This window comes from Lepus europaeus, chromosome 10, assembly GCF_033115175.1.
Source record: "Lepus europaeus isolate LE1 chromosome 10, mLepTim1.pri, whole genome shotgun sequence".
Taxonomy (NCBI): domain Eukaryota; kingdom Metazoa; phylum Chordata; class Mammalia; order Lagomorpha; family Leporidae; genus Lepus; species Lepus europaeus.
In genome coordinates, this window is record NC_084836.1 from 16,264,132 (window position 1) to 16,281,656 (window position 17,525).

Sequence of the window (17,525 nt, forward strand, 5' to 3'; positions counted from 1 at the left end):
CTTAAAGTTACTTTGGAAAGTAACGTTTCATGATACAGTCATATACAGCAGGGTTAAAGAGTGATTTACAATAGTTCCCAGCTACATGTTCAGAATGATACTGTGACTGTCACAGACATAATAGCAAGCAAAAGAAGTCAGATGTAAAAAGAGTACATTGTGTGTATTGTTACATTTAAATTAAGTGCAGACATAGGCATGACAAGGTGTAGGGGAGATAAATGAAGTTTGGTAACTCACTTCTGGGATAACCTGAGATAAGATAAAGAACAGTGGATAGGTTATGGCTGCTCATTTAAAAACTGGCTGGTAGCTGATCAGGCTCATTTATTTTTTTTCCCTATGTCATAAACCATGGCTCTTAAAAACTTTACTTAGATATAGAATATAGCTAATGTTTATAATGGTTAATTACCAGACAATGTATATTTGTCTATATTATCTCATTAATCCCCTCATTAGGCCTCTGAAATGTGTGTCATCTGAGAAACTTAAAACCTAAAAATCTTGCCCAAAGTCATACCAATGGTTAAGTGGTGAATAAAATTTGAACTTTGATTTGTATCATTCCAAAGCTTGTGTTCTATCTCATGATAGAATAAATAAAAGGATTGAGAACTTAACCTGAGCAGTCCTATTATTTGTTAATGGAAGATGACATGAGGAAGTCCTACATTAAGGTAGAGGTTTGCACACTTTCTCTGTATTAGGCTAGACAATAAACATTTTAGGTCTTGCAGTTCATATGATCTGTGTCACAAGTACTCAAGTCTGCCATTACACTGCAAAAGTAGCCATAGATGATATTCAAATGAGTGAGTGAGATTGTATCCCAACAAAAACTTTATGGAATTTACTTACATGAAACTGAATTTTATATAATGCTCACATGTCATGAATAATATTCTTCATGTGACTTTTTTTTAATGTAAAAAAAAAAAAAAAAGTAAAACCATTCTTAGATTGTGACCGTACAGGGCCAGATTCATCCATCAGGAAATCACTTGGTGACTCCTGGCTATAGGCTGTTACTGGGAAAGATGCACACTGCTACCTGATGGACAAAGGTGAAATCTTTAACTTGCAAAGACAATTTTAAAACTCATCCTTAAGGTATAATATATATACAGTACAGTACACCCATGTCAAGAGTAGAGCTTGATGAGTTTTGATGTGTGTGTATACCCATATAGCAACGACCATAATCAACATGCAGACCATTATCTTCACCTCCTAAGGATTCTCTCATGCTCCTCTGCAGGCAGTTCTCTTCCATCCCTGCCTCCAGGCAACCACTGGTCTGTTCTTTGTCACTATAAATTATACTTCTTTTTTCTAGAATTTCATATAAATGAATTAAGTATTACACTTTTTGTTGTCTCCCTCTTTTACTCAACATAATATCTTTAAAACTTTGTGACAGTAACAGTTTTTTTTCTTTTTTATTGTTAATATTCCAGTGTATGAATTAATTACAGTTGGTTTATCCATGTACCTGCTAATGAATGTTTGACTTTTTTCCAGTTTGGGCTGTTAGTCATGAACCTTCTGTGAATATTCAAATGCAAATCTTTGTGCACATCTCTCTTATTTCTTTTGGGTACATCCCCCCAAAAAAACAATTTTAGGGTCATATAAAAAGTACTTATTTAACTTGATTAAAAATAAAAAAAACTAAGCTGCTTTCCAAAGTGATGCTACCATTCTCATTCCCATTATAAGGAGAGTTTCAGTTGCTCCATGTGCTCATCATTGCTTACTGTTGTCATTCCTTCCACAAACTTCAACCATTCCAGTAGCTGTACGGGTGCTATCATGGGGATCAGAGTTTGCATTTTCTTGATGACTAACGGTATTGAATATCTTTTCATGGCTTTACTGGCCATTTGTATGTTTACATTTGTTTACTTAAGGCTGCTATTAAAAAACTGGGTTGACTTACTAGAGTTGTAAGAGTTCTTTATATATATTCTGAGTATAAGTGCTTTGTTGGTTATATCTATTGGAAATATTTTCTCCCAATCTGTAGATTGCCTTTTCATTTTCTTTATATTTTTAGAACACAAGTTTTAATTTTAAAGATCTGTTTATTTGTTTGTAAGGCAGAGCAACAGAGAGAGAGGGTGAGTCAGAGAAAGAGAGATCTTCTATCTGCTGGTTGACTCCCTAAATGGCTAGAGTGGCTATGGACTGGAGCCTGGGACTTCATCGGGTCTCCCACATGGGTGCAGGGGCCCACATACTTAGCCATCTTCCACTGCTTTCCAAGGCACATTAGCAGGGGGCTGGGTCACAAGTAAAGCAGCTAAGACACCAACTCGCGCTGGTGTCGCAGATGGCAGCTTAAAAAGTTTTAATGAGATTCAGTTTATCAGTTTAAAAAAAAGTGATCTGTGCTTTTTGTATCCTATGAAATCTTTTCCTGTCCCTAGGCCATGAGAAGCTTCTCTTCTATTTTCTTTTAGAGGTTTCCTATTTTATCTTTTATTTGGGTCGCTAACCATTTTGAGTAAATTTTTATGTGTAGCATGAGATAAGGATTGAGATTTATATTTCTCAGTATAGATATCTAGTTGTCCCAGCACCATTTACTGGGAAGGTTGTCTTTTCCTCTCTTGAATTACCTTGGCATCTTTGTCAAAAATCAATTTACTATATATGTGTGGATCTATTTCTAGACTCTCTGCTGTTCCATTGATTTATATGTCTAAAACAACTGTTGTTTTGAGTTTTAACATGTTCTTGATTTTAGTTTCAACAAGAAATCATTTGTCATTCTTTTTAAATCACAAATTGCTCTTTTTTTTTTTATGTGTTGGTTTACTTCTGAGTATTTTTATGTTTATAGGTGTAGATAGGCTGAAGAACCAAATTGAATGTAGATGTTTTTGCCACCACAATTCCTGAGAGATTAGGTTCTGTAATTTTTTTTTCCTTTTTTTTTTTTTTTTTTCCACTCTCAACATCGAGTTCTTAGTGTGCTGGCATTTCAGCAGCAGTAATTATGTCTACAGATCCCTATGTGATGCTGAGTTGCAAACCTTCTGGAAGTCCAAGTTGATTATGTCTGGGCTTTCACACTTGTCAGTGCTCAAAGCTGCGTTTTCCAAGATGTTAATTAGATTAATTAAGCATTTTTCCTTGCTTTTGTAAGATTTTGAAAAAGATTATTTCTCAAATTTAATTAGTACTTTTGAAAGGCACCCAGTAAATACTTTTAAATGAATGAGAATTCTTTTTCCCATAAAGTATTTTGCTGGGAATTTGCAGGGGGTTGGTATTAGAATCAGAGGTATCTTTGGGATCTGGGCAGAGAATAACAAAGAGCAACTAAGTTGTTCAGGGCCCAGCCTTTGCTCACTGCATCTTTCCCTAGTATTCTGTTGCTATAAGGCGTGTTTCAGTAATTTTACTTAGCATGTAGTTGAAAATCAGCACACTAATTTTCTTGTAGCTGTGTGTGTGTGTGTGTGTATGGTTTATTCTTGTCATTTTAATTTTTTTCTTCTTGTGAGAAACTGAGACAACTTATTTGAGTATTTCCTTGATTTTTAGTTTGTCATTTCCTAATATCATATGGTTCTCGGTATCTCTGGTTCTTTGCATTATTCCGTCAGAATGGCATGGCAGAGGTAGTGAATTCCCAGTTAAGAATGATTATATTGGGCCAGCGCCGTGGCTCAATAGGCTAATCCTCTGCCTGCGGCACCGGCACACCGGGTTCTAGTCCCGGTCGGAGCGCCAGATTCTGTCCCGGTTGCCTCTCTTCCAGGCCAGCTCTCTGCTGTGGCCCGGGAATGCAGTGAAGGATGGCCCAAGTGCTTGGGCCTTGCACCCCATGGGAGACCAGGAGAAGCACCTGGCTCCTGCCTTTGGATCAGCGTGGTGCGCCGGCCGCAGCGCACCGGCCACTGCTGCCACTGGAGGGTGAACCAACGGCAAAGGAAGACCTTTCTGTCTCTCTCTCTCACTGTCCACTCTGCCTGTCAAAAAAAAAAAAAAGATTATATTGCTAAAGATTTTAATTGTATATTAAATATCCACTAAATGATGATATAGAATATATATATATATAATATAGCATATAGAATACTAATACAGTGAACCCCGGCACACTCATCCATCAGCATAAAATGTAACACTCCCCACTTTCTGCTTCCCACAGGGAATTTTTTAGCTTTTTAAGTTGTATGACCCTCATGTCTTTGCTTTTCCTTACGATTTTACTGCATATATTTGGATGCCTGAATGTTTTCTTCTGACATATTTGACATGGTATTATATAGAATGTATGTTTAAAAGTGACTTTAGGGGCTGGCGTTGTGGCATAGCAGTAAAGCTGCCGCCTGTGATGCTAGCAAACCATATGGACTCCGGCTCATGTTCTGGCTACTCTACTTCCAATCCAGCTCCCTGCTAATGGCCTGGGAAAAGCAGCGGACAAGTGTTTGGGCCCCTGCCACCCATGTGGGAGAACCAGATGAAGTTCCTGACTCCTGGCTTCAGTTTGGCTCAACCTTTGCTGTTGTAGCCTTCTGGGGAGTGAACCAGAGAATGGAAGATCTCTGTCGCTGTCTCTGTCTCTGTCTCTGTCTCTCTCTCTCTCTGGGCAACTGGCTTTCAAATAAATAAATTTTTAAAGTAGCTTTATTCTTTTGATCAGCATTGTATGTAAGATTCATCCATATGTGTAACTGCTAGTTATCTATTTTATTGCTGTATGTTATTCTGTTGTATGAATATTCTGCAATTCAGTTATCCATTCTTCTTTTAATAGACTTTAGGTTGTTTCTAGCTTTTTGTTATTAAAAATCAAGGCTATGAATATTATTCTATGTAGGCCTTCTGGGACACATTTAAAAATTTCTTCTTTTTTTAAAGATTTCTTTATTTCAAAAGGCAGAGTTACAGAGACAGAAGGAGAAAGGGAGATATCTTCCATCCACTAGTTCACTCCCCAAATGGCCAAGCCAAAAGCCAGAGCCTGGATCTCCTCAGCAGGAAGCTAGATTAGAAGTGGGGCAGCTAGGGATCAGACTGGTGCTCTGCTACGGGATGCTGGCATCGCAGGCAGCGACTCGACCCCCTGTGCTGCAGTGCCGGCCAGTCCCATTATAAGATTTTCTTTTGGACAGAAGGTCTTAAACTGTTTTTGTATGCTAGGCTACTTGGGATTCCTCATTGTTCATAGTTGATCTGTGTCTTCCCTTTTTTTATCTTAAGATGGCCAACATCTTACTTGCCTTTTCAGGGGAGCAGCTTTATTTTCAATTACATTAACTTTGTATTTTATTATTATTTCATTCTACCTTGGACTTATAATTTTTTCCTATCTTCTAAATGTGGATACATAGTTCATTTGTCTTCAGCTTTCTTTTCTACCATAAGGATCTAAGTGCTACATTACCAGCTTTCCACAATTGGATATAAAAGATTTATTTATTGATAAGTTCTCAATATTTTATAATTTGCATTATGGTTTCTCTTTGACTCGTGATTTATTTAGCTATACGTTAAAATGTTCAGTTGTACAAGGGTTTTGTTTTACGGTGTCATTGATTTTGATTCATACTAGAGTTACAGAATGTGGGCTTTATAATATTAATCTTTTGAAATTTTATTAAGAATATTCTTAAGCCCTAGTGTATACATAGGTTTTAAAAATATTACCTTTGTATTTGGGAGAGAAATATATTTTTCCCATTGTTCACTTCTATATTCTCTCTCTCTCTCTCTCTCTTTCTCTCTCTCTCTCTATATATATATATTAGATTGTTCGTTAATTATGTATTCCAGATCATCTATTTTTTTCCTAATTTCATCCAGTTGATCTGTTTCTTCCTCAAAGAGACAGGTTAACATTCCCTGCTATGATCATTAATTTCTGCTTTCATGCTTCATCCTTCCTGTTTTCTCTCTTTCTAAACCCCCAGGTAGCTGTATTTGACCATTTCTTATGCCTTCCTCTGTTTATGGCATGTTTTCTCTTTATAGCTTTGTGTCACTTTTATTAATTCCTCAAGATTAGTCTTTCAGTTCCTTACTTTTGTCTTCAACTGTAACTAATATGCTATTAATCTCTATTATTGAATTTTTAATTTCAGCAGTTAAAATTTTTATTTCTAGAGATTTAAGTTGTTTCTATAACTCATTTTAATTGTTTATATTTCTTCTGTTATTCATTACCCATCTTTTAATTCTTTAAAAGTATGACACAGACTTATAGGAGTATTCTATGCTGAATATTTTCTGTGTCTGAAATACTTCTGGCTATAACTCTGCTATCTATTATAATTTTTCTTATTAATGTCTTATTTCCTGTATTATAAATATTGACTCTGAGCTCCTATATTTTATGAACATTGATACTTTTAATTTTTAAAATTAATTTATTTTGAAGTGACAATGTTTCACATATAACATGTTTTGATGTACATATACATTGTGAAATGACTAAAGCTAATTAGCATTTCCATTACTTCACAGTACTTATCTGTGTGTATGTGTGTGTGTTGAGAACATTTAAAATTTATTCTCTTGGGGCCAGCGCTGTGGTGCAGTGAGTTAATGCCCTGGCCTGAAGCGCCAGCATCCCATATGGGTGCCGGTTTGAGACCCGGCTGCTCCACTTCCTGTCCAGCTCTCTGCTATGGCCTGGTAAAGCAGTAGAATATGGCCCAAGTCCTTGGGCCCCTGCATCCATGTGGGAGACTGGGAGGAAGCTACTGGCTCCTGGCTTCGGTTCGGTATAGCTCCGGCCGTAGCAGCCATCTGGGGAGTGAACCATCAGATGGAAGACCTCTCTCTCTCTCTGTCTCTCTCTGTCTCTCTGCCTCTCCTCTCTGTGTAACTCTGACTTTCAAATAAATAAAATAAATCTTAAAAAATATATTCTCTTAACAATTATCAAGTCTACAATACATTGTTATTCAGTCAGTCACCCTGTTCTATGGATCTCCTGAACTTACTTCTACCTTGAGTCCATGATCATTGTGGCCTTTATACATCCCACCTCCAACTTCCAAACAACTCTGCTCCAGAGAGGATTTTTTATTTGCTTTTTCCAAGCACCCTGTGGCACTACCAACTTGAGAACAATTTATATAAGTACGCAGTTAGAGGTTGTTCAGACCACATATGTGGTTTGATACTGGCCTGAGATCTGTGTAGGGGTTTCTCCTACCATGTAATACCACAGCCAGACACATTTCCCTCCTGACCCTTTGAGATGCAGGTTTATTTCTTGTTCAGAGGTATACCTCTTTAACATATGTGAAGAAAAAAACAAAAAACCTTCTGGTAGACTCCCTGGGGCCAGCCTTGCCTTTGCCTCCTGTCTAGCACCTATGCCCTGCATTGCTGTCAGCACAGCAGAGGATACCCTGTGCGCCCTGGAGAGGCAGAGGACACAGAATGCCCAGTGGAGCTGCTGCCCAGAGAACCTCTCACGCAGATGCACAGAGCTTGTAGATGCCTCTAGGGCCAAAGCCTGCCCTGCTGTTCTGCCTGCCCCAGGCGTGCCTGTTTGGCCTCTGGGGTTCTTCACTTTCTTGCCAGCTCAGTGATGCATTTAAAAAGATAATTTTTGTATTTTATTGAGCATTTTAGTTGTTTTCAGGAGGTGGGTTCTTTGCATTACTGCTAAAATTGGAAATTTGAGTGGGTTGTTTTGTTGTGCCTTTTCTTTTTCTTTTTGGTGGCCTGCTTGCTTGCTTGCTTGTTTGTGGTATCTACAGGTAGAAACATTTTCTTCTCCTCTTTTGGTTGTTTTTTTCTCTGCCCGGCAGGGGTAATATGATGCAGGGGGAGATAGCATGAGCTTTGGAGTTAAGTCCACCTCAGTTTGACTCTGCCACTCAGTAGTTGTGTAGCTGGGCGAGTGGCTTACTCTTTCTGTGTCCAGAATCGAGATAACAACACCCAGTACCAAAGTACCCAGGAAGATATCAGATGGTATTTTTCTTTTCAGCACCACCATTCATTTTCCACTTTCCCCTACTGCCACCTTAAAGAAATAGTTCAGACCAAAGAAAAGATGCTTTTATCTGAACATCAGAAGTTGACTGATAATCCTAAATCATTCTTAAAAAAACATTTAAATATTAGATTTAACAAGTATGCTGCGTTCCAGCCTGGAGACCAGACTGGGGAAGCATATTTTTATAGGGGATAAGAATGCAACCTTTGTAAAGTTAGGGGTTAGGAAGCACTAATTTGCTAATTTGGAGGTTTATTTGTATCCTGTTTCTAAGCATTCCTCTGCTAAAGAAATCATCTTTCTTCACTCAACACACAAGGCTGTTGTTGGCGATCAAGGCATCAAGAGGTGCTGATGCAGGGGAATGTTGACTCCCGCTCCAAGAAGCAGCTGGCCTTGGCAGTCAGTGTCATCCAAAGCAAATATAGATCCTTGTACTTTACATATTTATTTAAATTCCAAGAGGTACATCGAGAACATGCATAATTAGCTGGGGCTACAAAGTTGGCTTTTCAGAAGGCATATTTACCTAGAGAAGGTATGCATATTTCATAAAAAATAAACACCGTGTGAAAAAACACTCTGCCTTTGGCTTGATTTTGATGTGTTTTCCCAGTGAAAAGCATGCATTCCTCCAGTGATCATTTAGTTTTAAAACAAAGCATGTTGCATTAATAACTATTTGATACTTATTAGTAAGTTACTATACACAGAGTTCTAAGGAAACACTGATTTTTTTTAAAGTGCAAAAAATTTTTAAGTAAATTGAAACTTGTTGGAACTTTGACATTGCAGTACCTCTAAAAAGAAATTGCACAAGAAGGGAACTTGATTCTCTGCTTACTGTATAAATAAATACAATGAAGAGGATAAAAATGTGGGAGGGAGAGGGTCAGACACAAAGGGGAGCGATCCCTGTGTGCTTTGTGACACAGAGCTAGAGTAATGTGAAGACAAATTCATTAATTCTGAAATGGAACCAAGGCCCAGAGAGGTGGAAAGTCATGTAGCTGCCTAGTGTTAGAAACCAGTGTTCACACCTCTATTCCAATAGCCTTTTTTAAAACAATTTTTAAAAATTTATTTATTTTATTTGAAAGGCAGAGTTTCAGAGAGGCAGAGTTAGAGATCTTCCATCCTCTGGTTCACTCCCCAAATGGCCTCAATGGCCAGAGCTGGGCCGATCCGAAGTCAAGAGCCAGGAGCTTCTTCTGGGTCTCCCACGCCAGTGCAGGGGCCCAAGTTTGGGCCATTTTCCACTGCTTTTCCATGCTGTAGCAGAGAGCTGGATCAAAAGTGGAGCAGCCAGGATTCAAACTGGCGCCCATATGGGATGCCAGCACTGCAGGTAGTGGCTTTACCCACTACACCACAGCGCTGACCCAAAGTCATAAATTCTGAGAAAGTGTAATAAATGATATATCAGTAATAATGGCTCTGGTATTTATAGAACACTTACTGCAAAGTAGGCATTGGTTTAGCCCTTTATGTATGTTATTCCTTTTCATTTCTGTAACCAACCTGTGAATTTCCTAATAACTTATTTTTTACTTGTGGAGTTGAGGAAACTAGGACTTAGAGGCTTTCTCACTCACTGACAGTGACACAGTTACTCAGTGGTGGAGCCACTTCAGCAAACAGCATGCTTCCGGTTTATCATGGGAAGTATTTTCCTAAAAGCTAAAGGATCAGAGAGAGAGAAGACACGGATCTCCCCTTCTGGGAATTTACATGTTAGATAGAAACTAACATTCAAGATGGACATGTTAGAAGAGTTGCTTTCAGCTGGTGCCGTGGCTTAACAGGCTAATCCTCCGCCTTGCGGCGCCGGCACACCGGGTTCTAGTCCCGGTTGCCCCTCTTCCAGGCCAGCTCTCTGCTATGGCCCGGGAAGGCAGTGGAGGATGGCCCAAGTGCTTGGGCCCTGCACCCCATGGGAGACCAGGGGAAGCACCTGGCTCCTGGCTTCAGATCAGCACGATGCGCCGGCCGCAGCAGCCATTGGAGGGTGAACCAACGGCAAAAAGGAAGACCTTTCTCTGTCTCTCTCCCTCACTATCCACTCTGCCTGTCAAAAAAAAAAGAAGAGTTGCTTTCAAATGTTTTTGACTACAATACTTAGTAAGAAATACGTTTATACTGAAATACGTATGCATGTATTTAAATATGTTAATTATAGGTGAAACATGCTTTATTAAATCACTGCATAGTTTTTCATTGTATTTTTCTCCTGAGCTTTTTGAAGACCCCTCATATGCATGGATTTTAAATTTCTTTGCACCAAAATAAACTTTTTTGATTCCATTTTCCATGACGCTTTTGGAAGTAATTATGTATATGCTATTGTTCTATTTTTATTTATATTTTAAGATTTATTTATTTATTTGAGAGACAGAGAGAGGTCTTCCGTCCTCTGGTTCTGGTTTACTCCCCAGATAGTTGGTGACAGAGAAGCACTTTTTTTTTTTGGACAGGCAGAGTGGACAGTGAGAGAGACAGAGAGAAAGGTCTTCCTTTGCCGTTGGTTCACCCCCCAATGGCTGCTGTGGCCAGCGCACCGCGCTGATCCAAAGGCAGGAGCCAGGTGCTTCTCCTGGTCTCCCATGCGGGTGCAGGGCCCAAGGACTTGGGCCATCCTCCACTGCCTTCCCGGGCCACAGCAGAGAGCTAGACTGGAAGAGAAGCAACCAGGACAGAATCCAGAGCCCCAGCCGGGACTAGAACCCAGGGTGCCGGCACCACAGGTGGAGGATTAGCCTAGTGAGCAGAGGCGCCGGCCAGAGAAGCACTCTTAACCACTATGCTGTACTTGTCAACTTGTCCAAAACTAATGAACATTAATGAATTCCATCTCAAATTCCTTTCATTGATTCAGATTATTTAAATATTAGAGAATCCTTTTTTATGATTTAAAAAAAATTATTAATATAAAAAACAGATTTCATGTATTTCATAGGTACAATTTTAAGAAGATAATCATACTTCCCTCCCTCCCTCAATCCTTTTTTTCCTTTGATTTTTGCAATAATATGATTTCACTTTACCATGTAATCAGAGGCTTACTATGAATTTATCAAAGAAAAAAAAGCATCTGTTCTAGAAATTGAAAGCCCCACAAGTTTTCATATTTTTGTTATTCTAAAAATATTTATTTACACATAAAACCTTATTATTTGAAGAGCTTTAAAAATATTTTGACTCTTCCTGTGTGTCTGTGTCTGTATGGATCAGTCCCTTCTAAATGCATTCACTGTCTGGTTACTGTCCTTACCGTTGCTCTGAAACTTCCCTCGACAAGCTGCACTGGCCTATGATCACTGAGTGAAGGATCAGTTCTCCATCTTTATTTCATCTGATAAACCTTCTGTGGGAGACTGTTAAGTAATTCCTTAATTGTTATTCCTATCTTCATTTGTCATCTTCCTTCTTCACAGGTTTATCAAATAGAAAATAAACATAACATACAACAGTTTGCTTGGAAACTGTGCAATGCTATTAAAACAGAAGGATTAGAAGATATATGTGAAAAATTAAAGAAAAATTTTAAGAGTTACAAACATACATGCTATTTTTTCTTGTGAAATGAAAATGTTCCTGTCAATTAGTATTCTTTTCAAGCATGGCTCTTGATTTAAACACATGCTGTTCCTTCCAGAAATCAATGGTTTAGGCTCATGGCCATGTTTTTAATATATTTTTTGAAGTTTTTATTATTTAGTTGAGAGAGAGAGCACTCAAGGGCTCCCATCCACTAGTTCACTCCCCTAATGCCTGTATCACCTACACTGGACCGAGCCCAGTGCAGCGGCCAGGAGCTCAGTCCACGTCTCCCACATGGTGTGGCAGGAACCCAGCTCCTTGAGCCATCGTCTGCTGCCTCGCAGGGTGTGTGTTAGGAGGAAATTGGAGTCGGGAGTAGAGCCAGTACTGATAAGGGATGCGGGCATCCCAAGCGCTCCGTAACTGCTAGGCCAAACGTCTGTGCTGCTCGCTGCTCGTGGCCGTGTTTAAAGGACAAGGAATGTCCCTGTGACAGAAGTAATCTCTGGCATTCTCTTCTAGGTATTTACCTTGCTGTGGATTGCTGACTGGATGGTCCACCACTTCTGGAGGAAAGGAAAGGACCCAGATAGTTTCTCTATCCCTTACCTAACGGCATTGGGTGATCTGCTTGGGACAGCTTTGTTGGCCTTAAGTTTTCATTTTCTTTGGCTCATTGGAGATCGAGATGGAGATGTTGGAGACTAATCAACCCTACAAACTGCTTTCAGATTACCAAGGAGGAAGACACAAGACAACCACTTCTGGCTCTCTTTCAAAACTCTTAAATCAGTAATTTGATTTTTGCCAGGGTAATCTTCAGTTGGCCCTGAGATTCAATTAAATGGCCTTAACGTTTTTTTTTAAGGAATTTGTGTTGAAACCACAATGAATAGTATTTGTGCTGCTTTTTGTAGAATAAATTATCATTTGACATAGACATAGATACATGTTCCAACTTTGAAATTAATTAAATATGAAAAAATTTGAATGTTTGACAATGAGTAATTTTAAAACCACAGATACAGCAGAAATGTACTTTCTTATGGTCTGATAACGCAAGATTGGAGGAAACAGTGCTCTAGCTCTTAGTGTAGCTGTTGTGTCTCGCAGGTGTGTTACATTGTAAAGCATACGATCAAGTGAAAGGTGCCAGCCAAGGTGTTAGTATTTTTAAGTATGCTTACCTCTGTGCTCACCGAGGATAAATTCACCAACTACTTGTTCCTAAACTGGCCAAAAGGATTCTGCTGAGCACAGATAAACTTATTTTACCTGCGTCTAAAATTACCCTGTGCTAATGCTAACTCAGTTTCAACTCTGCCAAGTTCTTGATAGGCTACGCTTTAAACACAGAATGATCTTGAGAGATCGTTAATGAAAGCAGTAAGCCATTTTAAATTATTGATTTGTTGAATAAAAAGTTGGTATTTTCAAACAACCTGATAGTCAAAAGCAGAAGATAACCTAAGCTGCATTTGTAGAAATAAAATGATATGAGAAATTGTGTGTGTGTGTGAGAGAGGCCTTTGATAAAAAATGAAATTTGGATAGTAAAGATGATAGCGCTGTTGGAACGTCAGCATTATAGAGTGATTCTTAACCAGGTTTCATTTGTATGCTTTCATCATTGGGTCCAGAACTGTTGCTGCCAACCAGACTTTAGTATTTGTTACCTATGTTGTAATTAATAGTTCCTTCTTATTTACAAAAAACTGTTTAAGCAAGTTTTAAGATATAGAATGACTAAGTGATTTGTTTGCACTTTTAAGGAAGCCTGTCATTTACCCTTTTAAAAGAGAAGTTGGTGAGTTCCCTCGCTTATTGTTCACGCCTACACTTATCTGTTTGCTTAGGGCTTATTTCTACATGGGACACTAGCATATACACTGCTCCACTTCTCAGTTATTTTTCTAAAATTTGGCCTAATATGCTAAATAACCAACACTTTGGTTATTCAGTGGATAAGCATTTTCATATCACATATAGTTCATTTCTTAAAATGCGGTACAATCTCTAGAAAACATTAGATATTTAATAATTTAAAACTGCAAAGGGAAGAATAAAACATACACATTAACTTTGATCATGGTTTCAGTTGTGTTAGTGTTATATAAACAGTAGGTTGTTCATAAATATATTGGAAGTATTCTTTCTAAGCTCTTCAAAGGGGCTGTAATTTAGAGTTATATATTTTTGCTTATTTTTGAACTTTAATTATTCCATTATTCTGCCTGATAATTAAGCTTTAAGGCAGAGAACTAAACTAAGTATACAATTTCTCCTTTGGAGAGTTAAATGTCACATAGTGAACATTCTTATAAAAGAAAGAATGGTTACATTTAAGTTGATGAATACTTAGCTGCAAAGATTTTTTAAATTTTTTATGAAATCCATGAGTGAGATCTTTGATTTTATTGTAAACCACTTATTTATATTTGGTCTGTATGATTTACAGTCATTTACATTTCCCAATGATTTCTGTTTTAACACCAAAAAAAAAAAAAAAAAAAAAAAGCAGAGCGAGTTACATCATCAAAGCATTAACCAACCAACAACTGGTAAATACATATTCTGAAGCACATTCGGACACTTTATGTCACTTAGTATTCCTGTCTATTTCACAGCGCAGAAAACTGAAACTCAGAGTAGTTACTTTTGTAATATGTATATCTGCAAAGTGACCACGTTGTGAAGTCCCTAAAGTCCAGTCTTCTGGGCCAGGCTTCTTATATACATCTGTGATCCTCTAAGTCCACAGAGAAACCAATTGGAGAAGCAGAGTTTTCTAAAAATAAGAGTATCACTATATCTTTTAGATTTCAGATTGAGAAACCTCTGTTTAATATATCTTCACAGTAAGGATGGCCAACTCTAAATTATTTGTACTCTAAGATCAAGGAAAACAAAAGAATATTTTATAAAATAGTTTCCATTTTTACACATTAAATCTTTGGAATAAAGAATCATGCCTTGTTTCATAGAACATATCATTGTCACCATTCTTTCCAGATCTTGCCATTTGCTATAAGTGATAACAAAACTAGTATTACAGTCCAAGTGTTGGCCTTTGTCTTTTGCTATTCAACCTTGGTTAGAGCAACAAAAAGTCTGAAAGGTGTGTAAGGACAAAAGGGAAAATTAGTGACTGATTAGCTGAATTAACTATGAAAGGGATGTAGATTCCTTTTTTTAAAAAGTATTACCTTTTGAAACCCTTCCCATATGTGTGTAACCAATAAGGTGACTTCTTTTTATTTGCCCACAAAAATAATTTATTATGTCTTATATGTAAATCTACAGTATTTATTTTTATACACCATAGAAACTCCTGCTTTCTGGACTTCTTCCTTTCACTAATTTATGAGACACTTTAGTTACATACAGATAACCTTTTCAGGACATTTTTCACTGTTGCCCACCAGCCATTTTTTTCTTTGAGAAATAAAGTTTCTTAGGACCTGATAAAATGGAAAATTAAAGTAATGTAGCTTCTGGGAGACATCAAAAAGTTCCACACCATAGACTGTCAATGACATAGCCAAATAAATGAAATAGAGGTTTAAAAGTCTTTCAGTAATTGGGCTTTCTTGCCTTATCATGTATCTGTGTATAGAACACCCATTTAAAATGGGTGTCTACCACCTTTGAATTGTTGTAGACTCAAATAAGAATAAACTTTGAGAAATATTTACCCCAGCCTTGTCATGTTTGCTTCTTGATGAAACAGCCGGTGTCAAGCCCGTATGGAATCTCCCAGCAGAGACTGGGCTGATCTATGATCTGTGTTTATGAAGTGGAGTAAACTAGACTGCCCATACCTGGACCTCCACTCCATTGCTTTACTGCTCACTTCTCTCATTATCTGACTTAGAATCCATGGTCCATCAGCACATCCATCTGCAACTGACTCCTTCACACAGAACACCAGCTCTGGCTGAGTACGGCTCTCTGTCAATGCTGCGTCTGTACCTAACTGGCTAAATATGGCTCATGGAGGCCAGCGCTGTGGTGTAGCGGGTAAAGCCACTGCCTGCAGTGCCAGCATCCCATATGGGCACTGGTTCGAGTCCCGGCTGCTCCGCTTCTGATCCAGCTCTCTGCTGCGACCTGGGGAAGCAGTAGAAGATGGCCCAGGTTCTTGGGCCCCTGCACCTGCGTGGGAGACCTGGAGGAAGCTCCAGACTCCTGGCTTCGGATCGGCCCAGCTCCGGCCATTGCAGCTATTTGCGGGGGGTGAACCAACAGGTGGAAGGCCTCTCTGTCTCTGCCTCTGTAACTCTGCCTTTCATTCAAATAAATAATCTTCTAAAAAATCTTCTTTAAAAAATATGGCTCATGAAACAAACACAACTATGCTAGCAGAGCTTTAAATTACAACCTCATGACACAGTAGGTTAACCTGTCATTGGGATGCCCATATTTGACATCCAAGTGCCTGTTCCAGTCTCGTCTCCTCTGCTTCTGATCCAGCTCCCTGCTAATGTGCCTGGGAAAGCAGCAGATGAGACAGCCCAAGCACGTATGTCCCTGATACCCTTTTATGACACCTGGATAGAGTTCCTAGCTCCTAACTGCAGTCTGGCCCACACCTGGCTGTTGCAGCCATTTGCAAAGAAAACCAGCTGGTGAAAGATCTCTTGCTCTGTTTCTCCCTCTGTCTTCCGAGTAAATACATCTTGGGGAGGGGGACATTTATAAATCAGGTTTTTTTTTTTTTTAAGATTTTATTTATTTGACAGAATTACAGAGAGAAAGGTCTTCCTTCCATTGGTTCACTCCCCAAGTGGCCGCAACGGCCGGAGTTGTGCCGATCCGAAGCCAGGAGCCAGGTGCCAGGTGCTTCTTCCTGGTTTCCCATGTGGGTGCAGGGGCCCAAGCACTTGGGCCATCCTCCACTGCTTTCCCAGGCCACAGCAGAGCTGGATTAGAAGAGAAGCAGCCAAGGCTAGAACCAGTGCGCATATGGGATGCCGGCGTCAAAGGTGGAGGATTAACCTGCACCATGGCACTGGCCCCCTATAAATCACTTTTAAATTAAAGCCTCATAAAAGGACAGGAGCCTGCAAGGAGATTTGTGTGGAGTCCCATGTGTTATAAATAGGGGCTCCCTTGCACCCAACTTTTTGGATTTGCCCTGCAGATGCTCCTGAACGTGCATGGGTACATCAGAAAGTTTGTGGGAAAATGAAATTAATAAGCTTATTTTGGTGCAAAAATTGACATCCCTGCATTTTTTTTTTTGTGATATAAATTTTCCATAAACTTTGGGATGACCTCTCATCATAATAAGATTATAATATGTAATAAAGGTTATTTATTACAGCTAGGCTTGCAGTAGCAAAATATTAAAAAAAAACAAACCAGGGTTCCTAGTGGAATTAGCATATCCATGTGATGGAACACAGTGCAGCTGGAAAACAGAACAAGATATCTTTACAAACTGACATGATGAGGTCTCTAAGATATATAGTAAGTGAAAAAAATGAGGCATGAGTTAATGTACAAAATATTTCCTCCTTTTTGTACAAAGAATGAAAGAAATAAGGATAAATACTTACAAGGAGTAGGCATTTGGCCTAGCAGTTAAAACACTGGTTAGGATGTCCACGTCCTGTATCAGCATGTGTGGGTTCGATACCCACATATTTGGAGACTTCAGAAGTTTTAGCTACAGATCTTCATGATGACGGCTTCTCAAACTACCATCACACAGAGCCTCTATTTACCTCTAGTTCAGACACTAGATGAAGGTAGCCTGTCTTTGAGATATATTTTCTGGCATTTCCAAAAGTGCTTTTGTGAATGCCACATTGGATGCCATGTCATTCCAAGTAAACCCTACACGGTTGTAAAAACCTTCTAGCCGGCCAGCGCCGTGGCTCAACAGGCTAATCCTCCACCTTGCGGTGCCGGCACACTGGGTTCTAGTCCCGGTCGGGGCACCGATCCTGTCCCGGTTGCCCCTCTTCCAGGCCAGCTCTCTGCTGTGGCCAGGGAGTGCAGT

At 39.1% G+C, this 17,525-nt stretch overlaps 1 protein-coding gene across 6 annotated transcripts in view; it reads left to right on the forward strand.

Moving 5' to 3' along the window:
- SLC41A2 (solute carrier family 41 member 2) overlaps positions 1-15,212 on the forward strand; it is a 149,747-nt gene extending 134,535 nt beyond the window's left edge. For 5 of the 6 annotated variants that reach the window (XM_062202990.1, XM_062202988.1, XM_062202992.1 and 2 more), the window contains one exon: positions 12,041-15,212. In XM_062202990.1, coding sequence (XP_062058974.1) covers positions 12,041-12,226 — 186 coding nt within the window. In that variant the 3' untranslated portion in view covers positions 12,227-15,212. The remainder of the gene's footprint in view (positions 1-12,040) is intronic. The other variant, XM_062202993.1, reaches the window with a different exon arrangement.
- The last annotated feature ends 2,313 nt before the right edge of the window (positions 15,213-17,525 follow it).